A 24,529-nucleotide genomic window follows, 5' to 3' on the forward strand; every position below is an offset into this window, starting at 1 on the left:
TCCCTCATGATGTACTCTGCATATAAGTTAAATAAGCAGGGTGACAATATACAACCTTGACGTACTCCTTTTCCTATTTGGAACCAGTCTGTTGTTCCATGACCAGTTCTAACTGTTGCTTCCTGACCTGCATACAGGTTTCTCAAGAGGCAGGTCAGGTGGTCTGGTATTCCCATGTCTTTCAGAATGTTCCACCAGGGAATATCACATGGTAATTCTCTGATTAACCCTTTGAAGAACTACCACACTTTTGTCATAGCAGCTACACAAGTGTTCTAATTCCTCCATATCACTTCCAACACTTATTATCTTTCTTTATCTGAGAGTCATTCTATTGGGTGTGATGTGGTATCTCTTGGTTTTATTTGCATTTCTTGAATAACTGGTGATAATGTAGAGCATCTTTTAATGTGCTTATCAGTCACTTCTATATCTTTTTTGGAGAAATGTCTATTGAAAACCCCTATGTCCATTTTTGAATTGACTTGTTTGGTTTTTTATTGTAGTTAGGTTGTAAGGGGCTTCCCAGGTGGTGCTAGTGGTAAAGAACCCACCTGCCAATGCAGAAGACATAAGAAACACAGGTTGGATCCCTAGGACGGGAACATCCCCTGAAGGAGCGCAAGGCAACCCACTCTAGTATTCTTGCCTGGAGAATCCCATGGACAGAGGAACCTGGTGGGCTGCAGTGCACAGGGTTGCAAAGAGTCAGACATGACTGAAGCAAATGAGCACATGCACACACAGAAGTTGTAAGAGTTCTTTATATGTTCTGGATATTAATCCCTTTTAGGAAAATGACTTACAAATATTTTCTTCCATTCTGTAGACTGTTTTTGTATGTGCTCCATTTCTGCATGCCTAAGACAATGTAGGATTTTAATAGTCATTTAAGCTAAAAATCAGGCTGTTTTAAAACTAAGTATTCACACTTATAAAACCTAAAGTGTTTACTGAAGGCAGAGGCTTACATGTAAATCAAAACTTCTGACGGAAAGTGAAAGTGTTAGCTGCTCGGTTGTGTCTGACTCTTTGTGACACCATAGACTGTGGCCCACCAGGTTTCTGTCAATGGAATTCTCCAGGCAAGAATACTGGAGTGGGTTGTCATGCCCTCCTCCAGGGGAAATTCCTGATCCAGGAATCAAACCTACATCTCTTGCATTGCAGGCAGATTCTTCACTGTCTGAGCCACCAGAGAATTTGATGGTAAAACGGAAGGAAAAGAATTGTATTTTTTATAGAATGAAGGAAAATTAAGAAGATACTAATTTTATTGAAATTCATTAAGTTTACTCTTATGACTTTAATACTGCAAATATTAAATATACTATAAATTATTACTACTAAAATTACCATCAAATTGTTGCTAGAATTAAAAGAAAAACTTATGCGAACTTCTTAAAGCTAAGTTGAATATAAAAAGAGTCAAAGAAACAAAAGTATTTTTGGACTATGTAATCAATAAAGTATCAAAGATTTTAACTGCAAGTGAGATAGGTGGTATTTTGGGAGAAACACTTTATGGTTTCTAGTGAGAATCAAGATAAAGCAGCTTTTAATATAATCCATTTGGCCTTTTATGAAAGTTTTTTTCATGGGGTTATTAACTCTGGTTATTCTGCTGCTGCTGCTGGTTATTCTACTCTATGGAAAATAAAACATCACATTTAGTAGGGGGGAAATTCCAAGACATTCTCATGACTGAAAGATTCATGGCACCAGATAAATTGACAACCATACCTTTCTTAGTTAAGAAGCTACAGCAGTTAGTACTTTAGATATTTACTCCTATCAATTAAAGTCATAAAAAATGAGGCCCACTTAAATCTTAAATATTGCACTGCTCTTAGAAAGAATATGTTTTAATATCTATACATGAGCTATTAACATTTTGCTGCTGGTTATTAAACACAACTGATTCTTTAATATTTTAAAACAGTACGTTCCCCACAATGAAACAAAATTTTAAATATTTTGGAGAAAATATTAAGTGACCAAATTTAGCACCTTTTATTATTCAGAGATTAATGAAAGATAGGTCTCAACATCCCTCTCTTTCTCACTGGAATGATTATATTTAGTTACTTAATGATGTCTGCACTTTTTTGTCATTCAAGTCCAAATGGTACAATAAATCTAACAGCTTATGATTAATATACAAATATAAATGCGTGCCTTACTAGAAATGATCTCCTTTCAAAGGTCAGTCAGAAAATTGTTTTAAAAATAAAGCAAAAAAATCTCTATAAAATACAAACATTCGAAACCTGTTTTCCCCAAACACAACTGTTGAGGACAATAATCATTATTCTATTTTCTAAAATAGAAATTATCTGTCACAAACAGTGTTACTTTAACTACTAATATGAAGCATCACTCTAATGTGTGTGTATAAACCCCCACTCTCTATTATTTTTTGATCACTTGTTGTATCGAAAATGGCTGAAGAGTGCCTTCTAACCTATAGCCCCTAAGTAAATCGGGCACATCAACTGGGGAAAGGTACCAGAATAAAGTGACCAAAAAGTAAAAAATTTCACTCCAGACCAAACAGAAACTAACGTTTTGCTCTGTGAATGGTGACAACCTTGGAGAAACAGACACATACAAACACCTGAATTTATTGATGATGGAACAGTATCTATCTGGGGTATGTTTTAAAAGCACATAGAGTGACTTTCCTGGTAGTCCAGTGGTTAAGATCTGCCTTCAGTGCAGGGGACATGGGTTCAATCCCTGGTCCAGGAACTAAGATCCCACATGCTGTGGGGCAACTCAGCCCACATGCCACAACTAGAGAAAAGCCAACATGCTGCAACTACAGAGCCCACATACTCTGGAACTCACGTGCCACAAGTGAAGAAGCCTGTGTGCCCCAACAAAAGATATTACATGCCGCAGCTAAGACCCAATATAGTCAAAGATTAAAAAATAAGTAATTTTAAATAACAGCAATTAAAAAAAAGCATATGGAAAAGAGTTTAAGTTCCTCAAACTGTAATCACTCAGAAAATAACCTGTTATTAACATATTTGTATATTTTAGGCATTTCTGTGTATTTTTATTGTAACATTGGGACATAATATGTGCCCTGCTTTGTATTTTTCCCTTTTTTCCCTTCAACATTTCTCAATTTGATACCTAAAAAAGCAATTTCAGTTGACTTATAGCTCTTTTATTAATGTGGTTGGATATTTTTTAATAATACACTGGAATTTTATGTATCTTCTTTTATGGATTTAGTCAAATACATAATATTTTATGAAATAAAAGCTCTTTACAAATTAAGGCATTATTGATATATTCTATATATTTTTTCACTAGTTTGTTCCTTAATTTTACTTTCAGAATATTAGTCTTTTAATAAGAAATATTTTTTGTTTTTACAATATAAACATACCATTTTACATAATCCAAAATTGCAAAAGAACAACTGATGTGGTAAAATTACCAAGACAGCATTCTTCAGAAAAAGAATGTCTTAAGAAAGAAAAAAACAATAAACTAAGTCTATTTGTTACCTGTTAAGTGATCTAAGTAGTACTGATAGAGTTTGCACTGAATAGGAGTCATTCTCACGGCTAAAACATACTCATGCTTTGGAGGCAAAAACTTTGTTAATGCTGTATAATCTTTCCTCTGTAATTAATAATAAACAGAATGAAAATTAGTTAAATATATGACAGGAATTAACTGCTCTAAGAATCATCACTGCTTGCAACTAAAAAGTGCACACAAATAAAAGGTACCAGACATATAAGAAAACATTTACTTAAATATATTTACCCTCTTTAATCACACAATGATCCCATTTAATTGCAGTTAATATATTTCATGTGACTACACAATATGACTCACTGGTAAAAAGATACTGCAACACACCAGGCAGGTTTTAAATTGAAGTGGTCATACTACCAAGTGAGCAATTTAGGTTTTCAAATGGTCTCCTCTACATAGACAAAAAGAAAAGGAAAAAAAAGGTGGGGAGTGCTAGCAAAAAGAATTGCTTTAATCATACAGTAAAACACATGAATCAAAGTCCAATGCAGTCTGGGTTATCCTTTGGGTAAAGTGTGCCAACATGCCAGAGGAAAACATATAACATCAGGGGGAATGTTTGTCCAATTGAGAAAACAAGCCGGGTATAGGCATTCTTAAAACCATATAATATAGGAACAGGAAAGAAAGAACACTAATGTGATAGATACAAATGACTACCTAAATAAGAAAAATGCCACCTAGGTAGTAGCAGTAATACAGTAACACAGAAATAAGAGTACTTGCTAGTACCTGTGGGTAACCGGAACAAACAGAATGACTTTACCTTAAATAACGGCAGTAAAGTCAGTCAAAAGGACAGCCTATCTCATCTGTTACATCCATTAATAGCTTTTGTCTTAAGAAAAATAAAGAACTGAGATCTATTAACTGCTTGGTCAGTCTCTACATACTTATCTACTCATTAACAATGGTTTACTGAAGATCTATGTGTAAAGAACACTATTAGTTCATTATAGTTATTGTATGTACTTGGAATTAATAAAACTGTTTCTTCAGGATTACTTCTTTCATAATTCATAAGTGCCTTTCCTACAACTATTTCAAACAAATGAGGTTTGGAATACTATACTATAAAATCTGGTGAGCACAGATATTTCTTAATCATAATAGCTGTGTTCCTTTTACATATCCACTATCTTAAGAATGAGAAAAATCTAAACATTAACATATAAACATGTAAAGCTATACATCCGACAAACGAATTAATCAAATGAATTAAACTTCTCAACGCAATTTTTTTAAAGCTCAATACTAAATACACTTTGGAAAAGAGTACAAGAAGATTTAAGTGTAAACCTACTGAAAGAAGGAGACAGAAAACACAAAATAAATTAAGTTTAAATTCAGAAAATATTTTGAGATTACAATATAACAAAGTAACAATATATTATTACTATGGAATGTACTTGTACCTGAACACATCCAGCTAACATTTCATAGAGAATGTGAGCACGTTTTTTCATTACTCTGACATCTACCATGGTAGAATCTGCACACTGACCATTTTGGATTGGATTTATAAACCGATTCCTGAATTCCTTAATGGATCCAAGCAAATTTTCTTTGATAAAGTTAACCATGCAATGATCTAAGAAAGAAGATATTAGTTCATTAACAACAGTAACAGCTAAAAGAACTGAGAAAAATTCTCTGATCAAAAGCTCATGTCAAAAATGCATGCCATGGCAGCATTAGAATTAAGATACAAAGAAAGAACACCAAACTAAGTGTAGACTAAACACTGGTTTATCAGTCTGATCTAGAACTGGATTACCTAAACCAGATGAGAAATTCAAATAAAACCGAATCCAAAATTCTAGACTGTTTAGGAAATGAATGTTTAGGAAAAACAACACCTAGAACATTTTATTCTAACTCACTAGTCTTTATAATAGATATTGAGTATAAAACAACTGCTTTGTAATTCTAACCATGACATTATGATCAGCAAGGGTATCTTGTGAAAACAACATAGATACTGAACCAAAATAATAAAATCAAATAATAAGCTACTAGATCAAATTTTGAATTAACTGATTTAGTTCAAAAAGTCCTAAATAGTTGCCCTATGCTATACAGGACTACAACGTGAAACAGGGCAACATTCTATAAATGGGGCAAGAAAAAAGGAGAAAACTGGAACAGACAAAAATAAAATACAGATATATATTATAGATAAATATAAAGAAAGATAAAGTGAAACAGTAACCAGTATTACAAATAATAAAACAGTAACTATAAAAATACTAAGAGAATGGAAATAACATAAAAATAACCAAAAAACTACTAGAACAGATTACAATGGGATATTTCAATTTGTTATTTCCGAGTAACTCATGTTCCCTCTTTAGTGTCACCACAAACATATAAAAATGAGGGAAACTCACAAGTCACTTCTCTGGGTTCACATCATTTATCCTCAACCTCAGCAAACTGTATCCTGACATCAAATCAACATAACTCTCCTCCATTCTGCACCTTCCTAAAACTTTCATTTAGCATGCATTTCTTTCCAAGTTCCTATCAGTAACTCCTCCAAAACTGGATACATTCTTTTACACATTGACTCACACTCAATTAGGTTATTTTGAAGTGGTGTTCCCGTTAAAATAATTCTCCTCCTTGATCGTATAGAATTCATAGCTTTTGAAACAGCAGATGCTTCATTTTTTAGAATATGACCTTCATCACAAACAACAAAGTCAGGTCCTGGAAAAACAACATTTAATACATAATAAAATTAAAAGCACAATCCATTTAAGTAATGTTAATCAGTTTACAGTGCTGCTCTTATGGAAAGATGCTGTGGAAACAATATCCTGATAGGATCAGTTATATTTTGCTGCTGCTGCTGCTGCTAAGTCACCTCAGTCGTGTCCGACTCTGTGTGACTCCATAGACGGCAGCCCACCAGGCTCCCCCGTTCCTGGGATTTTCCAGGCAAGAACACTGGAGTGGGTTGCCGTTTCCTTCTCCAGTGTGTGAAGGTGAAAAGTGAAAGTGAAGTCGCTCAGTCATGTCTGACTCGTAGTGAACCCATGGACTGCAGCCTACCAGGCTCCTCTGTCCATGGGATTTTCTAGGCAAGAGTACTGGAGTGGCTTGCCATTGCCATCTCTGCAATTATATTTTATCTGCTGCTAAAGCGTCTTGATGGAAGTGAAAGAGGAGAGTGAAAAGGTTGGCTTGAAGCTCAACATTCAGAAAACAAAGATCATGGCATCTGGTCCCATCACTTCATGGGAAATAGATGGAAAAACAGTGGAAACAGTGTCAGACTTTATTTTTTTGGGCTCCAAAATCACTGCAGATGCTGATTGCAGCCATGAAATTAAAAGACGCTTGCTCCTTGGAAGGAAAGTTATGACCAACCTAGATAGTATATTAAAAAGCAGAGACATTACTTTGCCAACCAAGGTCCGTCTAGTCAAGGCAATGGTTTTCCCCATGGTCATGTATGGATGTGCGAGTTGGACTGTGAAGAAAGCTGATCGCCGAAGAATTGATGCTTTTGAACTGTGGTGTTGGAGAAGACTCTTGAGAGTCCCTTATACTGCAAGGAGATCCAACCAGTCCATTCTAAAGGAGATCAATCCTGGATGTTCATTGGAGGGACTGATGCTAAAGCTGAAACTGCAATACTTTGGCCACCTCATGCGGCGAGTTGACTCACTGGAAAAGACTCTGATGCTGGGAAAGGTTGGGGGCGGGAGGAGAAGGAGACGACAGAGAATGAGATGGCTGGATGGCATCACCGACTCTGTGGACATGAGTTTGAGTGTACTCCGGGAGTTGGTGAGGGACAGGGAGGCCTGGCGTGCTGTGATTCATGGGGTCGTGGAGAGTCGGACACGACTGAGCGACTGAACTGAACTGAACTGAATACTTGGTTAATGTGGTACTAACAGTATTAATTTTATTAAAGGACGACTTAGCAGCAAGGGCCTCTGAATAAGAGTACAATGTAAGTTAAAACTATCACTTGAAATTAAGAGTAACTTATATATACGTGAAAAGACAAATTTCAAAAGCTACATTTTAACAAACACTATGGAAATCACAATAGACCAAGTAGTACTTCCCATTTGACTAACTAGTACTCATTGCTGGGAAAAATTTTAACTAATAAAAGACAGCTAAACTGACTGTTACATGGGTATAGAGGTAGGGTCCAAACTACAGATCTCATACCAGAGAGTGGCTCTTTCAAAAGAAATACATATGATTTGCTTTATGAAAATAACCATATGCACTCTTGGCTAAATATCCTATAAAGACAAATTGCACGCAGGTTAATATACACAGCCTTGATGTATTCCTTTTCCTATTTGGAACTAGTCAGTTGTTCCATGTCCAGTTCTAACTGTTGCTTCCTGACCTGCATATAGGTTTCTCATATAGCATATTGGGCACCTACCAACCTGGGGAGTTCATCTTTCAGTGTCCTATCTTTTTGCCTTTTCATAAGGAGTACGTCAAGGCTGTATATTGTCACCCAGCTTATTTAACTTATACGCAGAGTATATCATGAGAAACGCTGGGATAGAGGAAGCACAAGCTGGAATCAAGATTGCTGGGAGAAATATCAATAACCTCAGATATGCAGATGACACCACCCTTACGGCAGAAAGTAAAGAAGAACTAAAGAGCCTCTTGATGAAAGTGAAAGAGGAGAGTGAAAAAGTTGGCTTAAAGCTCAACATTCAGAAAACTAAGATCATGGCATCTAGTCCCATCACTTCATGGGAAATAGATGGGGAAACAATGGAAATAATGGCTGACTTTATTATTCTGGGCTCCAAAATCACTGCAGATGGTGATTGCAGCCATGAAATTAAAAGGCATTTACTCCTTGGAAGGAAAAGTTATGACCAACCTAGACAGCATATTAAAAAGCTGAGACATTACTTTGCCAACAAAGGTCCTTTTCTAGTCAAGATTATGGTTTTTCCAGTGGTCATGTATGGATGTGAGAGTTGGACTGTGAAGAAAGCTGATCGCTGAAGAATTGATGCTTTTGAGCCATGGTGTTGGAGAAGACTCTTGAGAGTCCCTTGGACTCCAAGGAGATCCAATCAGTCCATCCTAAAGATTAGTCCTAGGTGTTCATTAGAAGGACTGATGTTGAAGCTGAAACTCCAATACTTTGGCCACCTGATGCTAAGAGCTGACTCATTTGAAAAGACCCTGATGCTGGGAAAGATTGAGGGCAGGAATAGAAGGGGACGACAGAGGATGAGATGGTTAGATGGCATCACCAACTCCATGGACATGGGTTTGGGTAGACTCGAGGAGTTGGTGATAGACAGGGAGGCTTGGCATGCTGCAGTTCATGGGGTCTCAAAGAGTCAGACACGACTGAGTGACTGAACTGAACTGAGCTAATATACACATAAATTAAACACTGATTTAAACTATAGGAATTGTCAAATTATCCCCTATATTTTAGGCATTACAGAAAATGCATCTTCTACATGATTTCAGAAGTAACTGCTTCAGTATGATTGATCAAATTAACACAATTGCTATTCAATGTTCAGATGGGGCTAAATAATAAGATTTATTTTTAAATTACTAATCAACTTTCTAAAAATGAAAATGTATATCTTGCTTTATATGTAAGAACTACTTATTATTTATTTTGAATTCTAAAAACTTTTCTAAATAGAAAAATTATCTTTTGTATAAGTGATTAAAATGATTTCCACTACCTAATATTAAGTGTTCTTGAGGGTGTGGTGAAGCAGGTCATCACACATTCTTTGTGGAAGTCTAAGCAGTATCAATAGGGCTTCCCTGGTGGCTCAGATGGTAAAGAATCTGCCTGCAATGCAGGAGACTTGGGTTCAGTCCCTCCTGGGTCAGGAAAATCCCCTGGAGAAGCGAATGGCTACCCACTCCACTATTCTTGCCTGAATAATATCATGGACAGAGGGGCCTGGTGGGCTATAGTCCATGAGGTTGCAAAGATTTGGACACAACACAGCAACCAACACTTTCACTTTTCACAAGCTGTTAATCAAACATTGTGGAAGACAATTATATAATATCTACTAAAATGTAAAATATTTTGAACCCTTAACCCAAATTTCAGCTTTTGGGAATTTATCCTAAAGATATACTTTCAGAAGTATCACAAGATACATGAAATATTCTCTGAAGCACTGTTATGGTAGAAAATTGAAACAACTTAAAAGCTTGGTCAAAGGGGTTAATAAAACTATGCTATGATGGAATGTTGCAGAACTTAAAATTAATGATGTACATTTCTTTGTACTAGCCTTCAAAGATAACGTCAAATGTGTTTTGTTACTAAACAAAAGGAAGAGAGTTTCAAAATCTATATTATAAACCCATTTTATTTAAATAACCACCTCAAACAGGGTAAATTTTATCTATGTACACATATATGTAGTCAAGTAAAGGATTAACCTGGCCCCCAAAAAAGTTTAGCCTTTGCCTCCAGCTCTAGGGAGGTAACCTCTAAATTCCAGGAATGTCTAACTTGATAATAATTTGTTTACCTGGATGGCTTGGAAAACATTAGAGATAGTGTATGCTAACAATGTGATGGGGCTGAAGGGAGATCAGCTCTGGGCATGTAGCATCTTCTCAACTTCTGGAGGGACTAGAAACTAAGATGACCACATGAGTGGTCAACCATGTCTATGTGACCAAGCCCAAACTTCAGACACCAAGGCTCGAATGAGTACGCCTGCTTGGCAATATTCCATGTGTACTGTCACTATAACACCAGTCTAATCACAAGAAAAACAACAGACACCAGTGAACATCCTACAGGATACTTTTAAGAACACTCTTCAAGACTGACAAGATAACAGAAAATAAAAGAAAGACTAATAAACTGTCACAGATCAGAGACGAATGTGGAGACATGACAATTAAACACTATGTGGTACCCTGGATGGGATCCTGGAACAGAAAGTGGACAGTAATATTAAACTGGTAAAATTCAAATATGGTTTGAAGTCTAGTTACTAATATATCAATTTCTTAGTTTTGACAAATCTATCATGACAATGTAAGATGAACAGCGGGAGATTTGGGTCCAGGAAACATGGGAGCTTTCTTTACTGTCATTTCAACTTTTGCATAAACAAACAAAAATTCCAAAATAATGTTTTTAAATGTCACTAAATAGCTTACATAGAAAAACAAACATTACTCATTATGTTATAAGCTTTCATTTCTTTTTATTTCCTCATGATCACATTAAACATCTGAAACTCATTTTTAAACTGTTTCAAGGAAAAATTCTGAAAAATATGCTGCAATACTATTCACTAGCTTATAGCTCTCTGACAACAAAACAAGCACATGACTTTTTAAAAAAAAATGCAAAAGAGTACAGACTTTCAGTTATAAAATGAATAAGGTTTAAGGATCTAACGTATAAACAACATGGTGATAACAAGGTGACTAGAGCTGATAACAATGCACTATATAACTGAAATCTGAAAATGATTAGAGCATAAATGTCATGACCAAAAAGAAAAAGAAAACTATGTGAGATAACGGATGTGTAACACAAAGGGGGTTACCCTTTCACAATGTATACACGTATCAAATGATTACATTGTACATTTTAACTGTTACAATTTTCTCAATTAAACCTCAATAAACTGAAAAAATAAATTAAATAAAATTAAAAAGGGGCAAAGCCATGGATTCTATTCAAATAATTCTATTATTCAAATCCAAATAATTCTATTCAAAATAATACTATTATTTTGGCAGTGAAAAATTAAGATTTTCTCAACAAACATCTAAAGCCTCAACAGCGTCTTAAAGTAATTAGATATAACCAGATAAAGTTTGAAAAGAAAAAAATATAGAATACAAATAACTAAATATTGATTGGCTCTGGGACAGTACAACTTACTGCTTTTACAAGTCACAAATAAGAATTAAATATTTGGATCTTGCATCATGAGGATACTGTCAACAGCATTGCAAATATTAACCTTCCACAGTGATGACCATTTAAAAAAGGAAAAAATGCAGTAATTATTCTAATAACATAAAGTTGGAAAAGAAATGTAAAAAACTGTTTTCAGAGCATGAGAGTGCTCTTGTGATTGTCTAATATTCAGTCAGAGGAATTTGTAATTTTGACACACCTGGTACATTTTTAATTGCTTATTTATTGAAAACCTCAAACACTTTCAGACTCAGCAAGTGAATTCTAAACATCTGGCAATATTAAAGGTGATTTCATCTTAATGAAATTATACTAAGAAACAGAAAGCAAAAACCTGAATGATAAACATGACTATTTGATGATAAACTATAAGCTACTTAATAGTTGGTCAATTAGTATTTGTTACATAAAACATAAGCACATTTTTCATTCAACTTGATTTGTTATCTCAGTGTCTGTCAATATCTTACCTGGATCAACCAATGCTTTGTTAAATATTTCTTTAAGTTTCCTACTCTTCACATTCCTTCCTTGAGCAAGATTTCTGTACATCTCATAGCCTATGATCATAACACCACCATCTTCTTGCCACCTCTGTAGCATGTAGCTTCTTTCTTGAGGACGTTTCACAGTTGCTAATTCAGAGACCTTTGGTGGGAAAATAAAGATTTTTAAAGGTAGGAATGCATAAATACTAAATATCCCCATTGAAACATGCATCACTGACAATTAAAAATCTTATTTTTCACTGTATGAATTTTATGCAGTTATTTTGATAATAGAAAATATTTTAAATATACCTCAAGCTTCTCATCATCTTTTAATCCCTCCTGCCACTTCTCAAATTCATTCATCCAATTCAAAGCAGTATTAAGAGGGCAAACCACTAAAGCTGTGCTGAAATCCAATTTGTCACACAAAAGAACCGTATGAAGAAAACTTACTACCTACAAGAAAACAAATTAAGTTGCCATCTTCATTTAAATATCTTCAAAAAGTAAATAAATTGAGCAAACTTACAATAATTGGGATTTTTTTGCTGTTTAAACAAAAAAGCAACCAGGCAAAGGCTACAGAAAAAGAGATATAACATGTAAAAGGCGGAAATTCAACTAAATGATACATAAGGTACTTCCAACTCTAAAGTTCCATGATTTTATGATCAGTAATAATAATAACATGAATATAATAAATAATAACCACAGCAAAATAGCTACTAAGTCCCTAGTCCCCAGAGAACATTCCTACGATCTTTAGAAAATACCACTTCCCATTTAGAAAAAGAGAATTTTATCAGAGTATTTTTCCACTGCAAAGTGTTCTGACTCACTGAATCTACTGTCTTATGGCTTGGAATTACACACACACACACACACACACACACACACATATGTATCTTTTCACTAATTTCACACCTCTGCTACAATTCTTACAGTCTTCCTGCAACTTCCTGCATTCAAAAATGTAGTATTTTAATAGTGAAAATACATTATGTTCTCATTACTATAGGATCACAGACTATTAAAGTCAAGAATCCCCTGGTTAGAACTCTGTGCTTTCACGTGGAGGACATTGGTTCAATCCCTGATAGACGAACTAAGATCTCAGAAGCCACACAGCATAACAAAAAGAAAGTTGTAAAGGAAGTTCATTTTCGCCTCAGAATCTTTGCAGTTTTACTGGCTATGCCTATAATCCCCCTGCTTCACTTCATTAGGATCTCTGTTCAAACATCACTTCCTAAAAGATGCTTTCCCTCTCTATGCTTCCTTAACATAATCTGAAAGTACATATTTTTTATTTGATTTGATTAAAATCTCTCTCTCCCACCAGACTATAAGCTTCTTGGGGGAGAAATCTTGTTATTCACTGCTTTATCTCCAGCCCCTACAACTGTGTCTAGAACCTAACAGAACATAATATATATTTTTAAATTCATGAATGCACAAGAACAGAATACCTTCATATTCTTACCTGTAAAGTCTTACCAAGGCCCATGCAGTGGGCAAGAATGCATCCTGAACCTGGAGATTTCTTTGTTTTTTTTACAGACTCACAGCAGCAATCCCACATAAACTGAACACCTAAAAAAGATACCTTTTTTAAGTTCAAATTTAAGGTGCAAGTTAAAAAATCTTCCTTCGTAAATACATCAAAAACATGACTAAAACTTCTTAGAAACAGAATTTTTTAAAAAGAGAAATATAAAAATCTCTTAATGTAAATGAGATTTGTTTTACACACAACCCTCCCCACACACTAAGGTTTATTAGAAAAAATGTGAAAACAGGCACACAACAAGGTGACTTTCAATCCTCTCAGGTATCATAGCAGACCTTTTCTCCATTCTCTGGGATTGTCCAAAGAGACAGATAAATAATCTCATAAAATCTTTATCCAAAGAGAGAATAGATCCCTATCAAATATACTTTCAGGTTCACTGAGTCAATCCGGGGGGGAGGCAGGAAACCTCAGGAGCTAATTTATCATTTCTCCCTTTATTCAACACTAGAAACTGAACAAGAAATGGGCTTGCTACCTAAGGAGTAGGAACTATAGAACCTCCTTTATGTATTCATTCACATACACACTCAAATTGACTTATTGATTCCACATGGACAAAGCAGAGGATAGGGATAATTGGATATTTCCAAAACCAATAAAGGAATATTATTAACAAAAATATTTGAAAAAGCATTTCCTAAAGAAGGCTTTTAGCTAACTGTACCCTTCCCTACCACACCACTGCCCTTAGCTAACCACTGCAGATTAGGTGAAATCCACTTGCTATATATACCTATTTGTGAGTGGCACACAACTCCCTTTTCACAAAACTCATTATCTTGCAATGTTCAATTTTGTTCTTCCTGATTTGCTTTTGCACTCCATAAGGGCAGGGATCATATCTGTTATGCTCACCAGTAAAAGTAACTCCAGGTCTTAGCAGAATGTGAGGCACACTGGGGCCATCAAATATTGGTAAAATTTAACTAAAAACACTTTAACCATCTAATAGTTTCTTACCATCTACTTGATGTGGTTTCAATTTGATAACCATATTTCTATGAACCTGCACTAAAGGTTCTTTGGTTTCTTCATCTTCATCTAAAACCAACTTCGTTGTTATTGGACACTTAGTCGGTGAAGCATCTTCAATTTCTATCACCTATAAGAAAGGGAATTATAGATAGTTAAGCTCACTTTTTACTTTCACGCATTGGAGAAGGAAATGGCAACCCACTCCAGTGTTCTTGCCTGGAGAATCCCAGGGATGGGAGAGCCTGGTGGACTGCCGTCTATGGGGTCACACAGAGTCAGACACGACTGAAGTGACTTAGCAGCAGCAGCAGCAAGCTCAAAGAAACCTTTTAAGCAATGGTGGAATATGAATCTTACTAAGGGTAGTTTCCAAAATACAGACATGCCTACTTCCATACTAAAATCCAGTATTTTTTGTTCAGTAAGACCAGGATGGATCACTAGTTTACACGTTTTCTAAAATAAAAAAACCTCTACAAGACTCTGAATCACTGTGGTAATGCTGGTAATTTATTAATAGCTCATCGGTTTTCACCTTGAACACCTTAACACGTGATAGGTAGAGATGTGAGAAAAGGAGCACTCTAAATTAATCTATGTCATCACCATTAAAATCTAAATAGACTGGTTCTATTATTCTAGAAGACATGTGAAAATGTGCAAGGAAACTTATGGTTACCACAATGACTGGTCATGACTAGTATTTAATTCAGGCAGTAGTGAAGGTAAATATAAATGTTTTACAATGTGACTGAAGACAATCCCAAACAAGAACTGTCCCACCCAAGATTCCAAAAGGCTCCCACTGAAGACCACTGTAAATATGTGTTGTGAGAGGGAAAAAATTTCAGAAACATTGGTATGAGAACCTCAGGCTCAAAAGCATAACAGGAATATTTAACACCCTTTAAATGCAAAAGGGAAACAATCACCTCAAGTTTATTATTTGAAAGAAAACTTAAATACATACACATAAATACAAATATATGTATCTGAATATATATTTTTTTGCTATCACATCCCAATGTCTATCCATTACATAGTATACTCAAGAACTGTATAAGTTAGGTACAAGTATTGCCATTTTATAAATTAAAAAACAAACCTGAGAGACTGAGAAGTTAAATAACTTATACAACGTCATGCAACTCTTAAGTAACACTAGGATTTATACCAAGAGGGCTAGGCTCCAGAGTACATGAACTTAACCACTATGCATTAATACTTTAATAAAGAAAATGCTTGTATGAACAGGTTTATGGTTCCATGAAAATCAATAAAGAGTCATGACTTTAAACCATGGACATTATGATGCTTAAGAATAAAATTTTAGCCAGTACTTTTTTTCCTTATTTAGAACTGTAACTAGGAATGAATGATTACTTGATAGTCACTATAGACATTTTTAAATATGAATAGAAGCATATAGAATAGCATAATGAGCCCTATTACCCATTATTCAGCTTCAAAAATTATCAACCTCTGGCCAGTTGTTTCACTGGCAGCCTCTCACCCATTCTCCAACTCCTTTGATCCCATAAATGATTCTGAAGCAAACCCAAGCAAGTATGTTATTTCATCTGTAAATGTTTTATAATATCTCTTTAAAAGGACATTCTCTCTTTTAAAAATCATAACTACAGTATCATTATTACATGTAAAAATTATTTAAACAAGTCACAAATTGGTAATATATTACCTTGATAAAACTAAAATTATATACAAATCAAGATGTGGTAGAATATAAATAGCACTGGTCATTTAGATCCCAGCTCCATTTCAACAACTTACTTAAACTCTCCTAGCTTCAGTTTGTTCATGTGGAAACTAGGAAAGCTTTAAATAACTCTCATGAGGTTGTTGTGGCGATTAAATGAGGCAAAGAATACAAAGTATCAGGCACAGACTAAGTATTCAACAAATTTTTATTGTGTTCTAGCTTCGATGTATCCCAGCTTCATATTGCTGTGTCAAAGACATAAGCCAAAATGGAAAATTATTTGAATGTCTCATCCTGTTTGCAAGGTGTGGTGGGCAGAACCCTAAAATGGCCTCCAAGATTCCAATCCTCTGCTGTAAACATTCTACATAACTCCATTCCCTTGGGGGTGACTGAGATCTGTAACTATAATGAGATATCATTCCCATAACTGGGCAACTAATCAGTTGGTTTGACATAATCAAAAGGGAGATTCTCTTAGATGAGGTGGGCTTAATCAAGGTAAGCCCTTTAAAAGATTAAAGTTTAAGAAATGTTCTCTTACTGATCTCCAAGACAAGCAAACTGCCACACTATAGAGAGAAGTCTACAGTACCTAAGAACCTCATTGCCAGAATCACAAGGAACTGAATTCTGCCAACATGTGAGCTAGAAAAAAAGCACAAAGTCTTAGATGAAAATTTCAGCTCTGGTGAACATCTTCAATTTCAACTTAGTGAGAAACTGAGCTAAGCCACTCTCAAATTCCTGATTTATCCAACTGTGAGATAATAACTTTGCTTTGTTTTTAGCTAAGCCTGTGATAGTTTTTTTTTTTTAATGCACAGTAGAAAACTAATATATAATGTTTTAACTAAGACTTCTGAACCATATGTTCATAAGTGATATGGATGACATTTTAGCTATTAAGCACTAGCTTTGGGACTAGAGATGAGTGAATCTTCAACCTGAATGTAGAAGAAGATAATTTACAAAGAAATGGTCTACTTATTTGTGACTAAGTACACGTATTTATGCACTAAAAGTACAACTTAAGGAAAGTTTATTTAACTAATAATAGACAGGAATGAAATGAGAAAATTTAGGAGAAATAAATTAAGCTATAGTAAAGAATAAATAAGGACATGCATCCCATGTCTGAATTGAAAAAGGAAAAGAAAACATAAATACAAAATCATTTAAGCAACACACTGAAAAGGTTGAGCTCCATTTCTGCTTACGGAGATTAAGTACCATGATGAATGATGGAGTATTAGGGACCAAATCTGTCCTCCTGCTGTAATCAATTAGAAAAGTAGACAAAACATATGAAACAAACATTTCTGGACTTTGGATTATAGGAACCAACAGGACACTGATACCTGAGAGAAGAAAAAACAACAAGGAGGGCCCTAATCCCTCTTGATTGCTGCCAGAAGGTACATCTCAGAATTTAAGATAACCCAAGCAGAACTCTGGAGTTGTGCTGAGTTGGGGAAACAGAGGTCAAGCTCAGAGAGCTGGAAAAAATACAGAGAACTACAAAGAGAAAAGAGCTATACAAAAAGACCTCAAGAAATCAAAATGGGAGTCACTTCAGTCTTAGTTGAGTATCACAATGCACATGAAGAATGAAATTCCACAAAGCCAGACAAAGTATGACCAAGAAGTCAGGATGTAAATAGTTCCCAGTGATCATATAGGTCTGGAAGGCATTCAATTTTAAACAAGGTAGTGTACGATCTTCATACTAACTCAGGGCATTCAGTGGAGACCAGACAAAGACCACACATTAGCAGTGGGGCAAAGCCATCCATAAACTACAGGGACACACCTTAAGAGGTTTTGTTTTGAAATATCAAAATAATTAAACTGGTGACTTGCCTACTGCTACAGGGGTTAAGAATGCACTTGCCAATGCAGGGGACACGGGTTCCATCCCTGGTCTGGAAGGATCCTACATGTTATGCATAGAGCAACTAAAACCTGTGCACCACAACTACTGAGCCCATGCTCTAGAGCCCTTGTGCTGCAACTACTGAAGGCTGTGAGCCTAGAACTCGTGCTCTACAACAAGAGAAGCCACGGCAATGAGAAGCCCACACACCACAACTGGAGAGTAGACCCTGCTCGCTACAACTAGAGAAAGCCCACACAGAGCAGTGAAGACCCAGCGCAGCCAAAAATTAAAAAGAATAATTAAACTGAACGAAAAGTACCTTAAATATCTATACAGAACAATGCCAGCACTCTCCAATAGAATACAACATACACTCAACAATACCCGATTTACAATGTCTAGTTTTTAATAAAACATTATTAGATACATCAAGAAAGAAATATGAACAATAACCAAGAGAAAAATCACTTAACAAAAATGGTAAGAAGTGACAGAGATGTTCAAATTGGCAGACAAGCACAATAAAGCAAATGTAAAATGTATTCCAATACTGAAAGGAAAATGTGAATACAGTGGGAAAAGAAATACAAGTTCTAAGAAAGAACCAAATGTAATTTCTATATAATAAAAATATAAAAAATAAATATTTAATATGAAAGACTCACTGAATGAGATTAGCATCATAATGGAAAAGATGAAAAGATCTTGCTTGAAGACAAAGCAAGAGAAACTACCTAAAATGAAACGGGGGGGGGGGGAAGGGGCGGGGGGAGGAATTGAAGAAATTAGTGGGAAAATGCTCAGCAATCTAACACATATGTAATTAGAGTCTCATATAGGAAAAAAACAGAAAACCTTGTCTGAAGAAATAATAGTCAAAACTTTCAAACATTTTGATAGAAACTGTAAGTCGACAGAACCAACAAGTTAAAGGAGCACCAGGCAGGATAAAACCTAAGAAAATCACAATGATCAATTCCTGAAAGTTGGTGATAAATAGATAATTTTTCACAAACCACTAAAACATCTAATCATTAAAAAAAGAATAAAGACACATTACGTACACATGGGTGAGTGAGGGGCAAAAATAAAGACAACAAACAACATGTCATGAAGAAGCAACATCTTTACACAGATGAAAGAAAAAGCTAATAACTTAGAATTCTATACCCATGGATTATAACATTCAAAAACTAAGGGTAAAGTAAGATGTCAACAAAATGACAAGAAACAAGCTCTAAGCTCCTGTTTTTGCACAGAAATATAAAGAAAGAAAAAGAAAAAGGAAAAAACTTTAAAAATCAGAAAACTGTTTGAACCAACTTTGTCAGAGTTCTGGAAAACAGTCAAAGGTTTTATAGCAACCAAGTAAATGACCAGTCAAGAAAAAGCCATTTTCAAAATGGTAGGAAAGTTTTATAGTATTTTTACTTGCTCTTACCCCACTACCTCTTAGTGAAGTGATAGTCTTATTCTTGAAGCAGCAGGAGCCTTGTGGACAGTTTCTTCCCTCAAACCAGAAGGAGTACAGTATAAATTTTTTGCTAATTACTGTGTACAGCTATTCTAACCTGCCAGAGGATAACTGAAGGAATGACATAAAATTCTTACTACTATTTCACCTAACTTAAATTCTAACGGGAGAAACAGAAGGAAATGCTTAAAGAGAAAAACACAGTTACAAGGCAACTGTAAACCCACAGATGCCAGGGCCAAGACATTATACACGGAAAAATACAACTGACCATCTAAGGCCCAGAAAAGAAGCTAGGTTAAGACTCTTGGAATTTAGGGTATTTGAAACTAGCAAAACATACAGAAAAATTTAAAAAGCCATGTTTCCCCGGAAAAAAAAAACTAAGCAAACCTCAAGTTTCAACCTCAGAGGGATCCTTAACTTAACTATAATCCTAGTTAAGTACTAGAGAAGTATCCCAGTACAGAGGTAATCTAAAGAGACTGGAAAGAAATCAGCATTCAAGGAAATCTCTCTCAAAACATTTATACAACACTAGTGAAAAGAAAAGAGCATTCAGCAACAATGTAAAACAATAAACAAACTTTGTAAAAATAAATGAGGAAAGTCTCATAACAATCAGACAGTAACAACTAAAGAAAAAAATACAAAAAATTCTTGGGAAGGGAGAGAACTTAATTTCCAGAGTTATCACATTATAATAGCTAAACCCCCAATGTGCAATTAAAAAAAAAACCCCACAAACCAAACAATGAAACAGGAAAACATGGCCAATTCAAAAGAAGAAATTAAAATAACAGAAAACATCCCTAAGAGGCCCTCAACAATGAACTCATTACACAAAGCAAAACTGGGCACAATCTAAAAGAAACCAAGAAAGATACAAAATGGGAATACCAACAAAGAAGGAGAAATTACAAACAAGAACCAAACAGAAAATTTGGAACTAAAAAACAAAAAAGTGAAATAACTTTAAAAACAATTCAGATATGAGCAGGAAGAAGAATCATTAAACATGAAGGTGTCAACTGAAATTATCAAGTCTAAGTAGCAGAAAGAAATCAGAACTAAGAAAACTGAGAGACAAGGGACTTGTGGAATATCATCAAGCAGACCAATATACACATTATGAGAGTCAAAGGAGAAGAAAAATACAGACAAAAGGTTATTTGAGGAAATACTGGCCAAAACTCCCAAATTTGAGTAAAGACCAGGATCTACAAATCCAAGAAGCACAACAAACTTGAACTGAGATAAACTAAGAGACTCAGACTAACCACATTATAGTTTCACCTTCACAGGACAAAGACAGAATCTTGAAAGTATCAAGAGAGAAGTGATCTATCACAACAGGGATCATCAATAACATTATCAGTTTATTTCTCATCAGAAACCTGAAGGTCAAAAGGCAGTGCAATGATATATTTTGAACTACTGAAAGAAAGTAACTGCCACGTGAGAATTTTATATTAAACAAAAGTATCATTCAAAATAGAGGGAGAAACAAATACATTCTTAAACCAAGACAGTTCATTAAAAATAGACCTATACAACAAGAAATGCTAAAGTGAAGCCTTCGGGTTGAATTGAAAGAGTACTGAAAGATGGATAAAGGACTATCCATTATGTATGGAAAACACACACGGCCAAACACAAAACCCAGTATTATTGACATTTTGGTTTGTAACTCCAAGTGTACTTTCTATAGAATTTAAGAGACAAACCATAGAAAGAAACTATATGTTACTGGGGCATAAAAATATATAAAAACAAAATGTGTAACATGAATTATATGCAAGGGGAAATGGGGCTGTATAAGACTACAATATTTTTCAGCATGATTAAAGTTAAGTTCATTAAATTCAAACTATAACACTATGACTTTAGGAGGTTACATCTAATCCCATGTTAACTACAAAGAAAATATCTATAGATTACCAAGAAGATAAAACAATCATAAAGATACATATACCAAAATCAGAATTCCAAATTATATGAAGCAAACACTGACAGAACTGAAAGGAGAAATAATAGACTGTTTTACAAAAATAGTTTGGAGACATAATACCCTACTTTCAGTAATACATAGAATAAGCTAACTGAAGATCAACAGGGAAACACAGAATTTGAACAACAATGTCAACCAGTAAGTCCTATCAAAAAGAACACTCCATTCAACAACAGCAGAGTAACAAATTTTCTCAACTTCATGTAACACTTAAGGATAGACCACATGATAGGGCACAAAACAAGCCTTAATAAATTTTAAAACATTAAAAACATAAAATTAACAATACTTCAATAAAATAAAATGAAAAAGTTTACTAACTTATTAAAAATTTAAAAATAAAATAAAAACTTAAAATCTCTAATCACAATGGAATGAAACTAGAAATTACTAACAGAAGGACAATGGGAAAACGTAAATATGCATCATTTAAACATGACACTCTTAAATAACAAAAAGGTCAAATAAGAAATCACAAGAGACATTAGAAAACACCTTCAAATTAAAATAAAAATAGAATACTAAAGCTTGTGGAATTCAGGGATTAGAAAAGAAGTAAAATTCTCACTGTTTTGAGATGATATTATACTATAAATAGAAAACCCTAAAGATGCTATCAGAAAATTACTAAACCTAACCAGTGAATTTAGTAAATTGCAGGATACAAAATCAATACAAAGAAATCGCTTCCACTCCTATACACTAAAAATGAAAACTCAGAAAGAAATTAAGGAAACAATCCCATTCACCACTGAAACAAAAAGATAAAATACCTAGGAATGAATGTACCTAAGGAATAAAAGGGCAGTATTGTTGTTGTTGTTCAGTGGGTAAGCTGGGTTCTAATCGTTGCAACGCCATGGACTGCAGCATGCCAGGGTGCTCTACTTTCACTATCTCCCAGAGTTAGCCCAAATTAATGTCCACTGAGTTGGTGACAATATCTAAACATCTCATACTTTGCTGCTCCCTGCTCCTTTTGCTTTCAATCTTTCTAAGCATCAGGGTCTTATCCAATAAATCAGTTCAGGTGGCCAAAGTACTGGATCTTCAGATTTAGCATCAGTCCTTCCAATGAATATTCAGGGTTGATTTCCTTTTGGATTGACTGGGTAGATCTTCCTGCTGTACAAGGAATTTAAAGAATCTTTTCCCACACCACAAGGTGAAAGCATAAATTCTTCAGTGCACAGCCTTCTTTATGGTACAACCCTGACATCTGTAAGTGACTACTGGAAAATAATAGTTTTTATTTATGGACCTTTATTGACAAAGTGATGTCTCTGATTTTTAATACTCTATCTAGATTTGTCACAGCTTTCCTTCCAAGGAGCAAGCATCTTTTAATTTCATGGCTACAGTCACCGGCGGCAATGATTTTGAAGCCCAAAAAAATAAAATCTGTCACTACTTTCACTTTTTCCCCTTCTATTTGCCATGAAGTGTGGGAACTACATGCCATAATCTGTTTTTTGAATGCTGAGTTTTAAGCCAGCTTTTTCATGCTCCTGTTTCACCCTCATCTTTAGGTTCTCTTCACTTTCTGTCATTACAGTGGTATCATCTGCATATCTGAGGTTGTTGATGTTCCTCCTGGCAATCTTGATTCTGGCTTCTGATTCATCCAGCCCAGGATTTCGCATGAGGTAACTGTAGAGAAGTTAAACAAGCAGGGTGACAATATACATCCTTCTCATACTCCTTTCCCAATTTCGAACCTGTTCGTTGTTCCTCATCTGGTTCTAACTTGGCTTCTTACCTGCACACAGGTTTCTCAGGAGATAAGTAAGGTGATCTGGTATTTCCATCTCTTTAAGAATTTTCCAGACTTTGTTGTGATCCACATAGTCAAAAGCTTCAGTGTAGTCAATGAAGCAGAAGTAGATGATTTTCTGGAATTCCCTTGTTTTCCCCATAATCAAACAAATGCTGGCAATTTGATCTCTGGTTCCTCCACCTCTTCTAAACCTAGCTTGTACATATGGAAGCTCTTGATTCACATACTGTTGAAGCCGAGCTTGAAGGATTCTGTGCATAAACTTACCAGCATGTGAAATGACAGCAACTGTACGGTAGTTCGAACATTCTATGGCATTGCTATTCTTTTGGACTGGAAAGAAAATTGACCTTTTCCTGCCCTGTGGCCACTGCTGAGTTTTCCAAAATTGCCAGCATACTGAGTACAGCACTTTAACAGCATAATCTTTTATGATCTGAAATAACTCAGCTGGAAATCCATCACCTCCAGCAGCTTTGCTCATAGTAATTCTTCCTAAGGCCCATCTGACTTCACACTTCAGGATGTCTGGCACTAGGTGAGTGACCACACCACTGTGGTTATCCAGGTCATTAACACCATTTTTGTATACATTCTGTGTACTCCAGCCACGTCTACTTAAACTCTTCATCTTCTGTCAGGTCACCATTTCTGTCCTTTATCGTACCCATTCTTCCATGAAATGTTTCATTGATATTTCCAATTTTCTTGAAAAGACCTCTAGTCTTTTCCATCCTATTGTTTCCCTCTATTTCTTTGTATTGTTCATTTACGATCTCATCTCTCCTTCCCAGTCTCTGGAACTCTGCATTCAGTTGTGTATATCTTCTCCTTTCATCCTTGCCTTTCACTTCTCTCCTTTCCTCGGCAATTTCTAAAGCGTCCTTAGACAAACATTTTGCCTTCTTGGCACTGCCTACTGTACAAAGTTATGAACCTAAAACCAAAATGGATTTTCAGGCACTTGTCTACCAAATCTAATCCCTTAAATCTATAAATCACCTCCACTGTATAGTCATAAGGGATTTGATTTAGGTCATACCTGAATGGTCTAGTGGTTTTCCCTACTTTCTTCAATTTGAGCCTGAATTTTGCTATAAGGAGCTCAAGATCTGAGCCACAG

General features: G+C 35.2%; 1 protein-coding gene across 9 annotated transcripts in view; it reads right to left on the minus strand.

Annotated features, from left to right (window-relative positions):
• Positions 1-24,529, minus strand: part of ATRX (ATRX chromatin remodeler) — a 298,228-nt gene that overhangs the window by 94,561 nt on the left and 179,138 nt on the right. For all 9 annotated transcript variants that reach the window (XM_055438642.2, XM_055438638.2, XM_055438636.2 and 6 more), the window contains 7 exons: positions 14,531-14,672; positions 13,481-13,590; positions 12,307-12,453; positions 11,977-12,154; positions 6,136-6,273; positions 4,977-5,152; positions 3,525-3,642 (listed from right to left, as the gene is read on the minus strand). In XM_055438642.2, coding sequence (XP_055294617.1) covers positions 3,525-3,642; positions 4,977-5,152; positions 6,136-6,273; positions 11,977-12,154; positions 12,307-12,453; positions 13,481-13,590; positions 14,531-14,672 — 1,009 coding nt within the window. The remainder of the gene's footprint in view (positions 1-3,524; positions 3,643-4,976; positions 5,153-6,135; positions 6,274-11,976; positions 12,155-12,306; positions 12,454-13,480; positions 13,591-14,530; positions 14,673-24,529) is intronic.

The sequence above is a fragment of the Moschus berezovskii genome, chromosome X (assembly GCF_049115385.1).
Source record: "Moschus berezovskii isolate FMDL1 chromosome X, NW_MosBer_1.0, whole genome shotgun sequence".
Classification (NCBI taxonomy): Eukaryota; Metazoa; Chordata; class Mammalia; order Artiodactyla; family Moschidae; genus Moschus; species Moschus berezovskii.